The sequence below is a fragment of the Otolemur garnettii genome, unplaced genomic scaffold (genome assembly GCF_000181295.1).
Source record: "Otolemur garnettii isolate 467f Iridium unplaced genomic scaffold, OtoGar3 scaffold00014, whole genome shotgun sequence".
Classification (NCBI taxonomy): domain Eukaryota; kingdom Metazoa; phylum Chordata; class Mammalia; order Primates; family Galagidae; genus Otolemur; species Otolemur garnettii.
Genome location: NW_003852409.1, coordinates 25579361 through 25594942, shown reverse-complemented (window position 1 = coordinate 25594942; position 15582 = coordinate 25579361). Strand labels below are relative to the sequence as shown.

Genomic DNA, 15582 nt, shown 5'->3' with positions numbered 1-15582 from the left:
CTCAGCTCCAAACTATCAGCTTACTTGCCAGACTTCTGTCCTTTAAGTCTCCTTCTGGATGGGAGCCTCTGTGGGAAGCTGGCTGTAGTCTGCCATCTTGGCTCTGCCCCCCACTATTCAACATTTAAATGAATCCCTTGAGTCTAACAACCAAATAGATGTTAATTAAATCAATTGATGTGGTACTTTAATGCCTATCAAATTAGAACATGTATTTATAACAAAACCCAGTGTATGTTGGAAAATCAAGCTAGAAAGGTTTACACACAAATACGTCAGTCCAGAGGGACTTGTGATATGGCAAATGGAAAATGCCTTAAACTGAAAATGTAAGGGAATGGCATACTAATGAAGAATATATCCATCAAGAAAGTGTTCATGAAGTATATGTAACAATATGGAAAATATGACTTAATGTATGGTAGAAAAGATTTTATAAGTAGTATGATTAGATTTTTATATGATTAGATTTTTTTAAAAGTTGCTTTTACATTGTAAAAAGAAGACTGAAAATTAATACAACAAAACTATCATCAATTGGAGTAGTATAGGGTAGTGGTTAATGAGATGGGCTTTACCAACAGAGTTAGATTCCCAACTTTGTCATTACTTGCCCTTTGATCTGAGACAAATAAGTCAATTACTCTCTGCCTCAGTTATCCATTTGTAACAATAAGTGAAAAACAGTGCCTATAGTTTAGAGTTGTAAGGATTTGATGAGTAAAATGCAGGTAAAACAGTCATAAGAGTGAGCAGCTGATAGTAAGTACCATATCTATGTATTCTGTTGTTATTATTACAGTTATTATCAATAGCATCCAATGAAGCAAGAATGGTAGAAAAGGGCCAAGAGCTGCCAGTTATAGGATTGGATGTCTAAATGTACTTAGCGGCTAATGATGACGTGAGAGTAAGGCCAGAAATTAATCCATCTTATTCTTTTTATTGACTGCATAGTAAGTTATAGTACATGTGGTGGTACAGGTACAGATATATTGTATTGGTTGGGATTTTCTTCAAAGTACTGCCTAAAACCTCAGTGGTTTGTAACAATAGACATTTATTTTTTGATCCAAATTCTGCAGATTAAAAGAAGCATCTGTGCTTCAGACTCTGGATCAAGTTTAGGTCTGCTTTTTATTCTGTGTTTTTTATTCTGAAACCCAAGTTAAGGGGCCATAGCTATGTGTGCTGACCTTTTCTCACAATGAAGGCCAAAGCTCAAGAGGGAAAAATCAAATGATCCAAACCCATTCTAAGCTTTTGATTAGAAGCAGAATTTGGTATGCTTGTTCACAGGGTGCTGGCTAAAGCAAGACCCATGTCAATGTGATAAAGACATATATTCTGCATGGAGTGAAGAAGCTATTGCAAAGACAGGAAAGGGGAAAAAGAATTGTAAGTAGACAACACTGTCTACCTCACTACCAAACAGGCTCTCATTAGTGTATATGAAAATTATTCCTATTTTCACTATCATAAAATAGTATACAGAACATAAAATTTCTTTCTTATGTAATATGTAAGATATATGCATTTATTATGTGTATTCATTCTATGAGAAAAACTAGAAAAGGAAGAGTATTAAATACATTTTCTTGATAGAATTTCCCAAAAGGTCTTTAAAATATTGTATTCACTGTAGATCAATTTAAAAATAACTACCAATATTGGATCTTCTACACATCTGACAATTAAGTTCACAAACTCATCCTAGAAAAAGTGCCACATACCTCATTGCTAAATATCACTATTGTCACATTTGAAGTACTCTTGGGAAGGTATGCACCAGTGCCAGTGCCTAGTCCTCCCCTTCAAAGCCATTTGGAACTCTTTTTTGGAATGGCTATCAGAGCTGTCATCAAATTACCCTTAATGTCTTGAATGTCATCAAAATGTCCTTCTCTCAGTATTTCTTTTATCTTCAGGTAAAGCAAAAAGTCATTGTGGGCTAGATCAAGTGAGTAGGGAGGGTGTTCCATCCATTTATTTGTTTACTGGCCAAAAACTCCCTCACAGAGAGTTATGTCTGAGTTGGTGCATTATTGAGATGCAAGAACCATGAGTCATTGGTGAAAAGTTTAGGCTGTTTTCATCTAAATTTTTCATGTGCCCTTTCAGCACTTCCAAATAGCAAACTTGGTTAGCTGTTTGTCCAGTTGGTACAAATTTATAATGAACAATCCCTCTGATATCAAGAAAGTTTAGCAACATCATTTTGGCTCTTTGATTTGGATGGGCAGAATTTTTTAGTCATGGAGAATTGGCTGATTTCCATTGTGCACTTTGATGTTTTGTTTCAGCATCATATTGGTACATCCATGTTTCATCACCAGTGATAATGTTGCCCCAAACATCATTTTCCCTCTCCCAAAAGTCTTGGCAAACTTTGATTCTCCTTTTCCTTTGTTCATCAGTAAGCTCCTTTGGGACCATTTATGCACACATCTTTCTTATGCCAAGGTTTTATGTTAAGATTTTCCTACCTATTGATGTTTATTTGGTCTGCTGTGTTTCTCACAGTCAGCTAACAATTTGCATGACAATTTGATGAATTTTTGCAATGTTTTAATCAGTTACACGTGTTACTTACCACCCTGACCCCTTTTCATCAGTGACACTTTCTCTCTCCTCAGAAAAACATTTCATCTATTTTTACACTGCTGTTTTATTTATGGTATCATTCCCATGGATGTGGTCTAACATGTCCCTGATTTCACTTCTGCTCTTGCCAAGCTTAACAAGAAATTTAATATTTGTAATATTACAATTTTATATTCATTGCTACAATTCAAGCTCTGACATCATTTTTTTGATGGTGCACAAAAACATACGACAACAATAATGACTGCCACTCAGCAAGACACCAGAACATGTCAACATGAACACAGCTATAAGATAATGACATACCAAAGTTACAAAAACTTACTGAGTTGTTTGTAGAGTGCTGCCAACATAAGCACATGGTGGCAAGTTTGTAAACTTAATTGTCAGACTTTCATGAACATGGTATATATTACATTAATTTAGTCTTTTATTTCTCCCAGAAACATTGTAATTTTCAGTGTACAGTTCTAAAAGTTCTTAGGTTAAATTTATTCTTAAGGCTTTTGTCCTTTCTGATGTTATTACACACAAATTTAATCCTTTTAAAAGTTTGTTTCAAGTGGCCCATTACAATTATATAGAAATATAATTGAGTTTTGTATATTGATTTATATTTTACAACTTTGCTGTACTTGGTAATGTTCTAGTAGATGTTTTATAGATTCCTCAGCATTTCCTACCTACAGAGATTATATTTTCTATGAGTAAAAACAGTTATATTTCTTCCTGGAAAAGATTGTATTCATTTTCTCTCCTGCTCATCCCTCCATTCAAAGAAAGTTCTTTAAGAGGAATTGGGAGATTTTTAGAAGATGGTACAGTTTTAAGAGGTGAGGCTCTTTGGTCTGCTATATTTCTTACAATCAGCTAACAATTTTGATGACAATTTGATGAATTTTTGCAATGTGAAGAATAAAGAGGATCAGTATTGGAACTGCCACCTGGATATGGAGAAAGGAGGCAGAGGACCAAGGAGGCAGGAAACCCAAAGTAAGAGGAAACAGTGGGGTCCAGAAGACAAATACTGGGCAAATATAAAGAATTCTGGTTATCTCATCAAAGGTATTGATGGTATTATTTCTGTGTTACTATCATTTTATAAGTGTGGGTGCCCCCTTTACTTTGAAAGATTTTTTCCTAATACAGCCAAAGACATAAGAAATATAGCTTATTATACCTATTTCAAAGGTATAAATTTTGACTGTGGTTTCTATATAGGTTACAAGAAATCTGTCTATCAGATTACACAAAATTACCACAGTTTTAGCTCCTTTTCAACCTAGTGTCATAATCATTTTTTTCCTGTAAGAAGAACTTTGTACAGACAGATGGACTAATTCAGTCTGTATTAGCATCTTCTGCCTCATACCCTGGGAAGCTCCTCTCACATCTTCCTTTGACCCACAAGTATGAAGAACTGACATTTGAGTAGACATCTTGGCTCTTGAATCTGTTCCCCATGCCGAACACTGGTTGATCAGCAAATACCTAGTATTAGATGAGTTCTGCATGTCAGCTATGGGAATAATCTGGCATAAAATGGAGTTTACATTATCCCTGAATGGTTAAAGAAAGTTAAGAAAATGCAAGTTGGAGACCATGGCAGTGCTTAATTCTGGAGAATCTATGACTTCTGCCCATATAGTGAACATTGTCTTCATGTCCCTCTTCCCCTATTGGAGTAATGACCCTATTTTACATGTCTTTTATCAACTTACAGAAAATAAAAGCACCAATATTGCTCACCTGGCAGGTAGAGTACATGGAAGTGATCAATGCTTGGCCAATTAGATGAACCACCTTATTTTGAATGTAGAGATAGCAGTGAAAAGAGCTGGGCATTTCTTCCTTGTGATGGTAGTAGTATCCAGTTTCTAGGCATCCAAGGGCTAAGCCTAGTGACTATTGCTGGCATTGTTGGCAGGGGTGCAAGCTGCAGTGAACAGAATTTACTGACTACAGAACTACAGACTAGTTATAGGCTATGATTATGACTGTGCCTCTGACTATATACCTTTCTTATTCTTGTCCATGTTTTTTGAGCCTTAGAAATTCACAAGCCCAACTTGTCCTTTCAATAAACTCATTTCTTTCATGAATAAGCCAGAATTTGGTTTCAGTTCCCCCAATCTAAAAACTCTGAGAGTTACAATGTTGGTATTTAATTGTAGGCCCAGAGAACACTCTCAATTATAGTTGAAGCATATAAATGTCTTAACACAATAACTAAGAAAAAGACATGAAGGCTATGTTAACCAGTTGGATGAAAGTATTTCAAATTGTATACAGAAACAGTGCACTGTACCCCATGATAGTATTAATGTACACTGCTATGATTTAATAAAAAAAAAAAGTTATAGTTGAAGCAATTCTAGTGTTTTACATAAGTACATGGTGGTTCCTTTTTTTTGCATGTGCTCTGGATATCTAAATATCTAAAGAGAAAATTCATTTTATGTACCTAATTTAGATATTTCTGAGAAGTTCTAAAGGAATGCAATCTGTGAGGCACAAAATTGTTTCTCAAGAATCAAAGTAGTTCAAACCTGGCCCCAGCCAAAAACTGCAAACAAACATACAAACAAACAAACGAAAACAAAGGTAAATTTCTGAACCATGTTTGGGATTTTATCTAAAGAAAAGTCTATAGTCTGTTCATCCATTTCTTGAAGGCTCCCCTGATATCCCCATTCCTCAAGCTATATATGAAGGGGTTCACCATGGGGGTCACCACTGTGTACATGACTGTCACAATGCGGCCTTTGGTCACTGAATAGCTGGAAAGGGGCCGGAAATAGACCCATGTGAGGGTGCCATAGAACATAGCTACCACACTGATGTGGGAGCCACAGGTGGAAAAGGCTTTCCACTTGCCCTTGGCTGAAGGGATTCGGAGGACTGCTGAGATGATGCAGGCATAGGAGGCAATAATAAGGGCCAGAGCTCCATTGATGACAATAACACCTTCTGTGTGAATCATCAGGGTGTTGAGATGTGTGCTGGTGCAGGAGATCCTCATCAGAGGGTAGAGGTCACAGAAGAAGTGGGGGATCCTGTTGTCTCCACAGAAGATCAGCTGGCCCATGAGAAAAGTATGCAGCAGGGCATGAAGGTGGGAGAGGATATGGCACATGGTCACCATCTGCACACACAGTACTCTGGTCAGGATCATAGGGTAGCGGAGAGAGTGGCAGATGGCAATGTATCTGTCATAAGCCATCACAGCTAGGAGGAAGTTTTCCATGGCTGCAAAACAAATGAAGAAATAAGTCTGGGCTAGGCAGCCCATGTAGGAAATGGTCTTTGTAGGGGAGAAGATATTCTGCAGCATCTTAGGCACAGTGGTGGAGGTGAAGCAGATGTCTGCTAAGGCCAGGTTACTGAGGAAGACGTACATGGGGGTGTGGAGGTGGGGATCAGAGATAATCAGTGTGATGATGACAAAGTTGCCAGAAATGCTGACTATGTACATGAGTAGAAAAAGAAGGAAGAGTGGGATCTGCTCTTCTGAGTGGGTAGATATGCCCAGGAGAACAAAATGAGATACACTGGTCCAGTTGGTATTGTCCATCTGTTCCCATAAGAACAAAAGAATTATTTTTATTGACTTGGACATAGGAACAGTAACTGTTTAGTTACTGTTGCACCCCAGGATAAAACTGGTGTTAATCAAAGGATCAAGTGCTCATAATTTTCCAAAATAATATGGATTTTTCATTATCATTAACATTATTACTATCACCATGGCAACATTTACAAGGCATTTGCCTTGGACCAATGGCATTTCTGCATTATCATATTTAAGTCAGTAAGTCCTGAGGCAATTATTATTTTTTTATTTCAGTTTTACACATTAGAAAACTGAGGCTTGGAAAATTTAAGCTCATAAAGGAAAAAATCTGAATTTAAGTCATGCCTATCTGGCTCCAAAGGCTATACTGTTAGGCACTATATAAAGAACTCCTTAAATTTAAACCAAGACACCATACTCATGATAGTAAGTTCCATTGATGATCTGTATAACCAAAGAATCTCCCTGCTGAAAGGATGTTAGAGGGCATTTGGTTCAGTAAGTTTCACTTTGTGGGATGCCTGCTCTTGCCAACATCCAAAACCTTCTCAAAGAGTACGCAGACATAGCTTTAGCAGAATATGTTTCTTAATTTCCATATTTCTTTTTTCTAAACTCATCTTTTCTTTGAGGTATAACCTGATCCTTACTCCTATGTAAAAAGTGAAAATCAAATAGCAATAGAATTGGTGATAATTTTTACTTTCTTTACTAATAAATGAAACTTGGTTTTGGATATATGAACTAAGAACCAATTATTCTATTAGATGCCTTTAATTAAAACTGTATTATTTAGGTATAGTTCAAACTTTGTGTTATATAACTATGTGAAATTACCATTTTTGAAAGACAAAATAGGTGAACATTAGCAGCATTATGTAATTGAAGCTAATCATATAATTTTGGTTGGTTGTTTACTACTACTAATTGTAAAAATAATTCAGATTATTTTTAACACTTAAAATTTTATGGCCATAAGAAATTAAAAATAAATTTTATGGGTTTTTTATTGTGAAAAGTAAGATAGGTGATTATAAAATACTTTCCAGCATAAAAATTTATTACAAAAGAATAAAGTTTGTATAGAGGAAGACAAATGGAAATACATATTCAAATTGAAAAGGAATGATGTAAAACTCATAGCAATTAAGGATGTCCTTGTTCTTGCATTTAAAAAATAGATAATGTAAGTATCAAGTCACCCTAGTGTTTAGATGCTACTGGATATATTTTAAGAAATAATGTAGTTCTGTCTTGAAAGTATGACATACTGTATAGCATATCCCTACAACTATTTAAACATCTGATTAATAATTTCACATTCCTGTCTTTAAAAGTGCATAGGTTTTAATTATAGAGTATTCGAGCAAAAACTATAAAGGCTATAGATTTAACCAAATCTTATAATCAATGTTCATCTCCTTTATAAGCTCTTGGAAAAATGAAGATCCTTCCTCCTCTTGAATGCTTTCAGTGGCAGTAAGCTCTAATTGTCAGAGTTCTGTCTATAAGAGAAGCTGAAATATGATTGCCTCTCATCTCTGTCCACTGGAATAAGTCTGATCCTCTGGGATCTCACAGACCAAGCCTTTCATTCTCAACATTAAAATCCTTGAGAATTCTAAATGTCAACCAGCAAAGGCAGCACTACTACAGTTTTCTCATCTGTAAAATGGGATGTTAATAGTACATTACTCTTAAAAGTTGACATGAGGATTAAATGAAAGCATGTGATCCCTGACAAGTGTTTAATAAAGGGCTGAAAATTCTTTCAAATGATTTTTTGGTCTTGTTGAAAATAGAGTATCTGGATTATTCTGTCACCCAAGTTTCTCTATTGTGAATGTTGCCGTTAGGGTCTCACGGAAAAGCCATGTTGCAGAGAATAAGCACATTTATTGAAATTGTATTTTAAATAAAGGTGACCATTTGCTCACTCAGGCAAAATAGTGAGCTTCTTTATTTACTGTTGGTTTAGATAGTCAATTTGGCACATGCGCACTATACATCAATGACCTCATTAATATTCATTACAATCTCTCTGCACTTGTGCATTGGATATCAATGACTTCCCTCTGCACATGTGCATTGGACATCAATAACTTCATTAATCCATTTAAACATTTTGTGACTACCTCATGAATAGTTCCTCCCTAGTAATCTGATAATCCACCCAACCTACACCTTTTAACATAACTCTTTCAACATAACTTAATGGAGAACATGTTGTTCTTATCTGATGAAGTCTGAAGCTATGGAAGAAAGAGACAGTTTGAAAATCTGTCCTACTGACCTTGCCATTTGGAGGCAATTATTTCAATCTTTAAACAAGACATAAAGAAATTTCTAGGACATACAGAAATTTGTTTGCAAACCTCTGCTCCCATGTGGGCCTTAAGTCAGGGGGGTTTTACACCTGCAACCGACCAGGCCAACCTTAGGTCAGGGGGGTTTGAGGCCCACAACCAACCTGGCCATGTGGGATTCTGCCTCAGTTTTTCACAAGTATGCCTGCATAAAGTCTTTTCACTGCTCTCTCTCAAACAGCTTTTTTTGCCAGAGGCATATAGGCCTTTCACATATAGTGAAACTGTTCCACTTTGTTCTCAAAAATTGTGGTTCCTAGAACCAACCAAGGTTCTGTGAGTTGGATCTTTCATTATAGGATAATCACAATGAATTCATTCTGTCATAGATAACAACCAGATAGCCTTTTTAAGATGAGGATCAGAATTGGCAATTCATACATAAGCTATTAGGGCTATTTAAAGAATTCATAGACTTTTCAGTTTGGTTATTGAAAGAAAAAGTGCAAACCATTAAGAAATGTCCCTGTGTAAGACGCTTTTACATATACCTTTACATAAAATTTTATACTTTTATGAACACACACTTATACATATATCATCTCATATAATTCTTATGGTAATCCTAAGACATATCTAGCTATGTTCTTGCAACAATCACTTATTATCCTTATTCCACAGATGGGAATACCAAGGCTTAAGGATGTAAGGTGATTTGCTTGATATAACTTAGTGTTAAGTGGTGGCTAGACTTCACACTGATGTCTAGATACCTTGAGTGCTCATATGTGCTGATTGCCCATTTCATTTATTTAGCTTCTCCACAAAATTAGATTTATCTATCACTGGTCTGTCCACCTTTATGGCTCAAGTTAAAAGATGCCACCATGGTACAACTCAAAAGAACATTCAGTGTTTCAATTATAGAAATGTAGCAGTTCATAATATGGCATTGAGTATCTGAATTGATTTCCATATGGCATGATGATGAATGAGAACTAAAAGTGGTAGTCGCATTTACTGAGCAAGTACTGTATGCCAGGAATTATTCTAGGAGCTTTAATCTATGTGTTCATGTGATCAGAGCAACTCTGTGATATAAGTATTGTTATCTCCACTTTACAGATGAGGAAACTGAAGCTAAGAGGGATTCTGTAACATGCCCAAGATCAGAGTGCATATGTTGTAGAAATGAAATGTGTATTCAGTTCTGTCTGACCTCAAAGTCTTAACCATGGGGCGATGCCACCTCTTTTCTCTCACTATTCCAGTTTTTACTTTCCTCTTTGTTTCTTGCTTTTCCACTGCTCTATCCTGTGCATGGACCAATGATAGTGCCTATCATATTTTTTCTAGTTTAATCCTCATTATAAAACTAGAGGGTGGATATTATTATCTGAAGATCATGAAACGGAGGACTGGAGAAATGAATTAACTCCATAAGGGTCACAGAGAGGAAGGATTGGATCCAGGTTGCTCACAAATCAGTTTACCTCAGAAGAAATGCCCTTCTCTCCTACTTCATCCATTTAACACCTGTGTTCATTCTCTTTCTGTGCTTCCCCCCCACGTTTTAAGCCTGTTACTGTAATCAGGCTTTTCAAATGAAAGTTTACAGTTTACCTTCCAAGCTGGGCATCAGGTAGCCCTGAAATTATGGTTTAGGAAACACAGGATATCTCTTTTTATATCTTAGGGAAGACCAAAGAATGGACTGAGCTATACTTGGCCCTGTGCCTGCTACCTGGGCCGATGTCCTGTGATGACAAAGCTACACACGAGGCTGGAGCGAGTCCCAGTGGTAGTTGGAGGGGAGCTTCCTGGAACCTTGGCATCCTCCTTCTCTTCTTCTTGGTCAGAGATTATCCTACCTGACCAATAGTGTAGCATGGGAAGCTGTTGGCTACATAGGGCGCTACAAGAGGAGAATCTTGCTTTATAAAAAGGTATGGCTAAAAAGTAGTGTGGTATGAGCATGTGGGAATGACCCAGGAAGATCCAGGCTCTGTTCCCCTGTCTGCCATGAATATTTTACCTTGGGAAAATCACTTCCCTTCTTGGGGGACTCAGTTTCTTCATCTGGGAAATGGGGAAAATAATAACTGCTTTCATTATATAAACTTTATTAAAAAGACAGAAGAGACTACAGACATGAAGATACTTTTTTTTTTACAAGTCTGTATGAAACAGTGAGACATTTTAAATTCCTATAGGAACCTAGACTCCTTATCACAGAGTAGGTCCCCGTAAACTGGTGACAATCTGATTCACAGACTGCCCTTTGTAATAGAGGAGGCACTTGGATAACACACTTTAATATATTCTCTGAGTTTTCTCATTTGATCATTAATTCCCAGAGGTAAGAAGAAATATCTGAGTCCATTTGTCAAGAGACGACAAAGAGGCCAGCCATGTCCAGAGGATGTTTTCTGGATCACCTAACTCTGCTTACTCATGATACTTTCCCAACTGACACTTTGTGGAGTGCTTTAGTTATCTTCTTGACCCATGGAAAATTTCTCTGAAAGGAATTAGAGACTATTTAAATCATTTATGCATGTTTATGAACAGGATTTTTAATGAAGGTAAGTGAGAGAGTCCATGAAGATACAGTGTATCTGAGGATGGTATAGGGAAGATACACTCTGTAGGGAGGAAAAAGACAAAACAAGATTTATGGGGTTAAAGACCAACTTCACAAGCCTCATAATGGTGTGCAAAGAATCAATTTTGAGTAGGTTAGTCTGCCCTCTAAAATTTGCTGAAAGCCTGTCTAGGAATTCTCTAAGCTTCAGAAACAGTTGCCCCCTCTGAGTGCACACCCTTACCTTACTGTGGACCCTCAGCTGGACTGGGCTGGGCCTGGAATCTTCAGGGACATGTGTTACCGTGTCTTTTTCTGACAGCTGCAGTGAGAAGGCCACTCCGGGAAGACGGGAAGTGGCCCACACAGGAGAAAGAAAGGCATTAGGGAGCAGCTGAGGGGGAGAGCACCAGACTCCTGGTGGTTAGTGCTTTGCTTTTCAGGGACAGAAGAACATGTATGGGGAAGGTTCTGAGCCTGAAGTTTTATCATGTGCTTCTGCTTGTATTCCCTCATTCTCACAGCATGGAGTGTCCCAGGTGTGTCATTGTCCAGCCTCACTGCCCTCTCTGGGGTGTTGGGCCCACGAGACAGTGGTTCTAGTGTCTAATATTGGTGACTATGGCTTGGCAGCTCAGCTTATCCCAAGAGAGCATCCAGGGCCTGGGAGATCATTCTGGATAAGGCAATCGCTACGTGTGCTCTGAACCTGGACCCAAGAAAGAAGCCTACAGAAAGTTAAGTATGGTCAAGGCAGAGATGGTGTGTCTCCCTGCCCTGAGTCCTAAGAGGTATAGCCTCTTGTTTCATTTTTTTTTATTTTTACACATTTTTTTATTATCAGTAAAACAATAGGAGCCTGTTTCTTACCTCCTTCTTATTCCTTTCCATGCATTGTCTTTTTATAGCCATAAAAAAATGAGATAAGAAAGTGGCATAAGGAGGGAAATGTTTATAACTTGGGATCCATCTAATATTCTCTGAAATACCTTAGAGTAATGAGGTAAGTCTGAATGGTTAGAATTTTTCTTTGCTGTTTTCCTATTATTCCTTTCACCCCTATTAATTGCTTTACAAAATTTCTGTCATTTTAAATATTCCATCTGTTAGGAATCAGCCTTGCTAATAAATAAAACTCTGGTAATTTTCTGTTTTCAAAATATAATGTTGATCTTAATGGTGGTGTAATTAACTGCTGAATATCAAAGAATATACATTTTGTGAACAAGATCACATAGGAACCCCTTTTGCCCTGCCCTTTATCATGTGGCCCTCTGTGGTAACCAGATTTGGAAAGTTACCAGAGATGTTCTGGAGCCAGTTCTGTCAGTGTTGGCACTCATGTCCCTCCCACCTCACCTGGGAGTGCACACAGTGGCCCTACCCTCATTTTCCAGAGTTTGTCTTTGCCTGCCGGCTTTCTCTGGCAGCCAGTGCTGCTCTGTTAGTCGACACAGCAGAGAGCTCTTCCTACCAAGAGCAACCTTCAAATGATGATTGAATATGTTTGGTATACAAAACTGCCAGATACATTTTGGACACAATAATGTTGAGGTTCTTATCTCTACACTGACTCCCAGAATTTTCTAGTGGGCTTAAACTCCAGTTCTCGCTGAGCTAAGTTGTCTGATAATGCACTCTTTTTGACTTTCTTTCCTTTTCAGTCTCATTGTTCTATTCTGCTGCCAGTATTTCTGTTATTACTTCCCAAAGCAACTATTTGAGTTTAATTTCCTGTCTCCAGTTCTTCTTTGAGAGGCTTTGAACCTACGACAATCGACACATAAAGCAGTCTTCAGCAGTTGCTCTTTGGCCTGGAATTCTGAACTGGTTCACTTGCTACCAGATGGTAAAATGGATGCCATTGTTTATGCTAAAGTGGCATGCTGTGGTGAAAAGGAAAAGACTGAGGAAGACCTAGGGTGAATTGGCTGGTGCCATATCTCTAACATTTGAGAAATATGGGAGAAATGAGACTTACGAACATTTGGGGTTAACTGACTTGTTGAAGGCCCATAGATAACTGAAAGAAGACAATGAAAGCTTTTGATTGGTCCGGCCAGAAGTCTCCATATTATTTATAGAGACCTAGATCCAATAGTGAGAGTTATAAGGAAATCTGGATGCATAGTCCTGGGAAGTTTCATAAGTTGAGATCAGGGCCTTGATAGAGGAAAACTGATACTGTAGGCATAGGATGTGGATAGCTGTATGTATGTGCTTGAGAAAATCAAATCCTTGCTTTTTCTAAACTTTCTGGGCCAAGAGCAGAGATCAACTCCTCCTTGCTAGAGGTTAGCATTCTCTCCTTGCATGGGTACCAGATAAATTCCCCCCTTAGAGGAGATAGCAAGATGATATTTGCTCTTTTCAAGATCGCTGCCCACCTCCCATTATTTTAATAACAAAGGTCAAGTCTTATCATGGTCTGTCTGGGAAATACTGTCCCTGCCATGGGAAGAAAGGGCTAAGGGCTTACTCATAATAAGAGTTTTAGTACTTGGCCAATATGTACTAGATGTAACTAAGAGAATGCCTGGTAATGGACCTTGAGGGTAGTGGCCCAGAAAGGTTGAAGAATGAAGAATAAAATAGTTGAGTTTAGTGATGTGAGACATTACTCATGATTTCACATTTAACATCTGCCAAAGAGACATAGAGCTGGTTCTAACATGTGGCTGAGGTGGCTACACAAAGCTTAGCTATGACTGTGGCCTATAAAAACTGAGATGGATATACTGGAACTACCTTTCAGAGCATTGATACAGGAGTCAAAAGCAGGATGCCAGAAAAGGTTTATTATATATAGTCAGACGGCCTAACAATTGATGTTCTACAGGAGGCCTGAGGAGCCTCATCTCTCTTCCTCACCAGGGTAGACCACATCCACTACCCTTCCCTCTTGGCATGCCACTTTTTAGAGTATATATTGGGGAGGATATTTTAAGCATCAGGCAGAAACCTAACATTGGTTCCATTATCTGCGTGGTAAGAGTCACTGTGATAGGAAAAGCCTTTGAAACTGCTCCTACACCAAGCCAAAAGAGCAAATCAGGAGCAAAATAACATCCTAGGTGGGTTGGCAGAAGTTATGCCATCTTCAAAGACTTACACAGTGCTGGGGTGACAGTGCCCACCATACCTCTATTAATTCACTAGCTTGGCCCCTTTAACAACTATATGGAGCATGGTGTGTGTGTGGACACTAGAAACTTAAGAAAATGAGATCCCAATCCCAGTTGCTGTTCCAGATGTGGTACCATTACTAGAATAAATTATCACTGCCTCTAGATCTTTATATTCAGCTCTTAAACTGGCAGATGCATTCTTTTTAATCTGAATGAAAATGTGAGGTTAGAAGCACATGGAACCAACAGCATTAAATTACTTTTAGGCTGTCTGTTATAATCTGAAGGCACCTTGACATATGGACGTTTTACAGGAGGTAATGTTGGTATGCTATATGGATGTTATCATCTTTTCAGTTTATTTTTTAATTGACAAGTAAAAATTGTATATATTTATGATATATAACATGATGTTTTGACATATGTATACATTATGGAATGGATCAAGCTATTTTAACATATGCATTATCTCACTTTTTTGATGAGAAACTTAAAATATACTCTCTTATCAATTTTCAAATATATAATATATTGTTTTTAACTGTAGTCATCATGATATATAATAACTTTATATGTATTTCTCCTTTCTGATGGAAATTTTGAGCCCTTTGACCAACATCTCCCCAAGTCCCCAATTCCCTGGCCTCTGGTAACCAATGTTTTATTCTTTGTTTCTATGAGTTTAATGTCATTAAACTCAAAATATAAGTGAAATTATGCTGCATTTGTCCTCTGTGCCTGGCTCATCTCACATAACAAGCCACATTTTAATTCATTTGTTGATGGACATTCAGATTGGTTTCATATCTTGGCTGTTGTGAAGAATACTGCAGTGCACATGGGAACACAGATATCTCCTCAACATACATATTTATTTCATGATCTTTGGATATACACCCAGTAGTGGGAATTCTGGATTATATGGTGGTTCTATTTTTAATTTTTTGAGGAATCTCTATACTTTTGTTCATAGTAACTATACTAATTTACATTCTCATCGTGTACAATAATTCCCTTTTATCCATGTCTTTGAAATTATTCTCTCTCTGCTTTTTGACAATAGCCATTCTAATAGGTATTAGGGGATACTGTATGAATTTTACTTTGCCTTTCTTTGGTGATTAGTAATATTGAGCAATTTTTCATATGCCTGTTGGCCTTTTGTATGTCTTTTTCTGAGAAATGTCTATTCAGGTCCTTTGCCCAGTTTTTCTTTTTTTAATTAAATGATAGCTGTGTACATTAATGCAAACATGGGGTATAGTGTAGTGTTTTCATATACAATTTGAAATATTTTCATCAAACTAGTTAACATAGACTTTGTGTCATTTACTTAGTTATTGTGTTAAAACATTTATACTCTAGTTCTAGAAAAATTCACTTGTA

General features: G+C 37.3%; 1 protein-coding gene across 1 annotated transcript; it reads right to left on the bottom strand.

The window, feature by feature from the left end:
• Positions 1-5251: 5251 nt before the first annotated feature.
• On the bottom strand, positions 5252-6178 carry LOC100941222 (olfactory receptor 1Q1). The gene has a single exon (XM_012802382.1). It carries the CDS (start codon positions 6176-6178, stop codon positions 5252-5254), a length of 927 nt encoding a protein of 308 aa, XP_012657836.1.
• Between the last annotated feature and the right edge of the window lie 9404 nt (positions 6179-15582).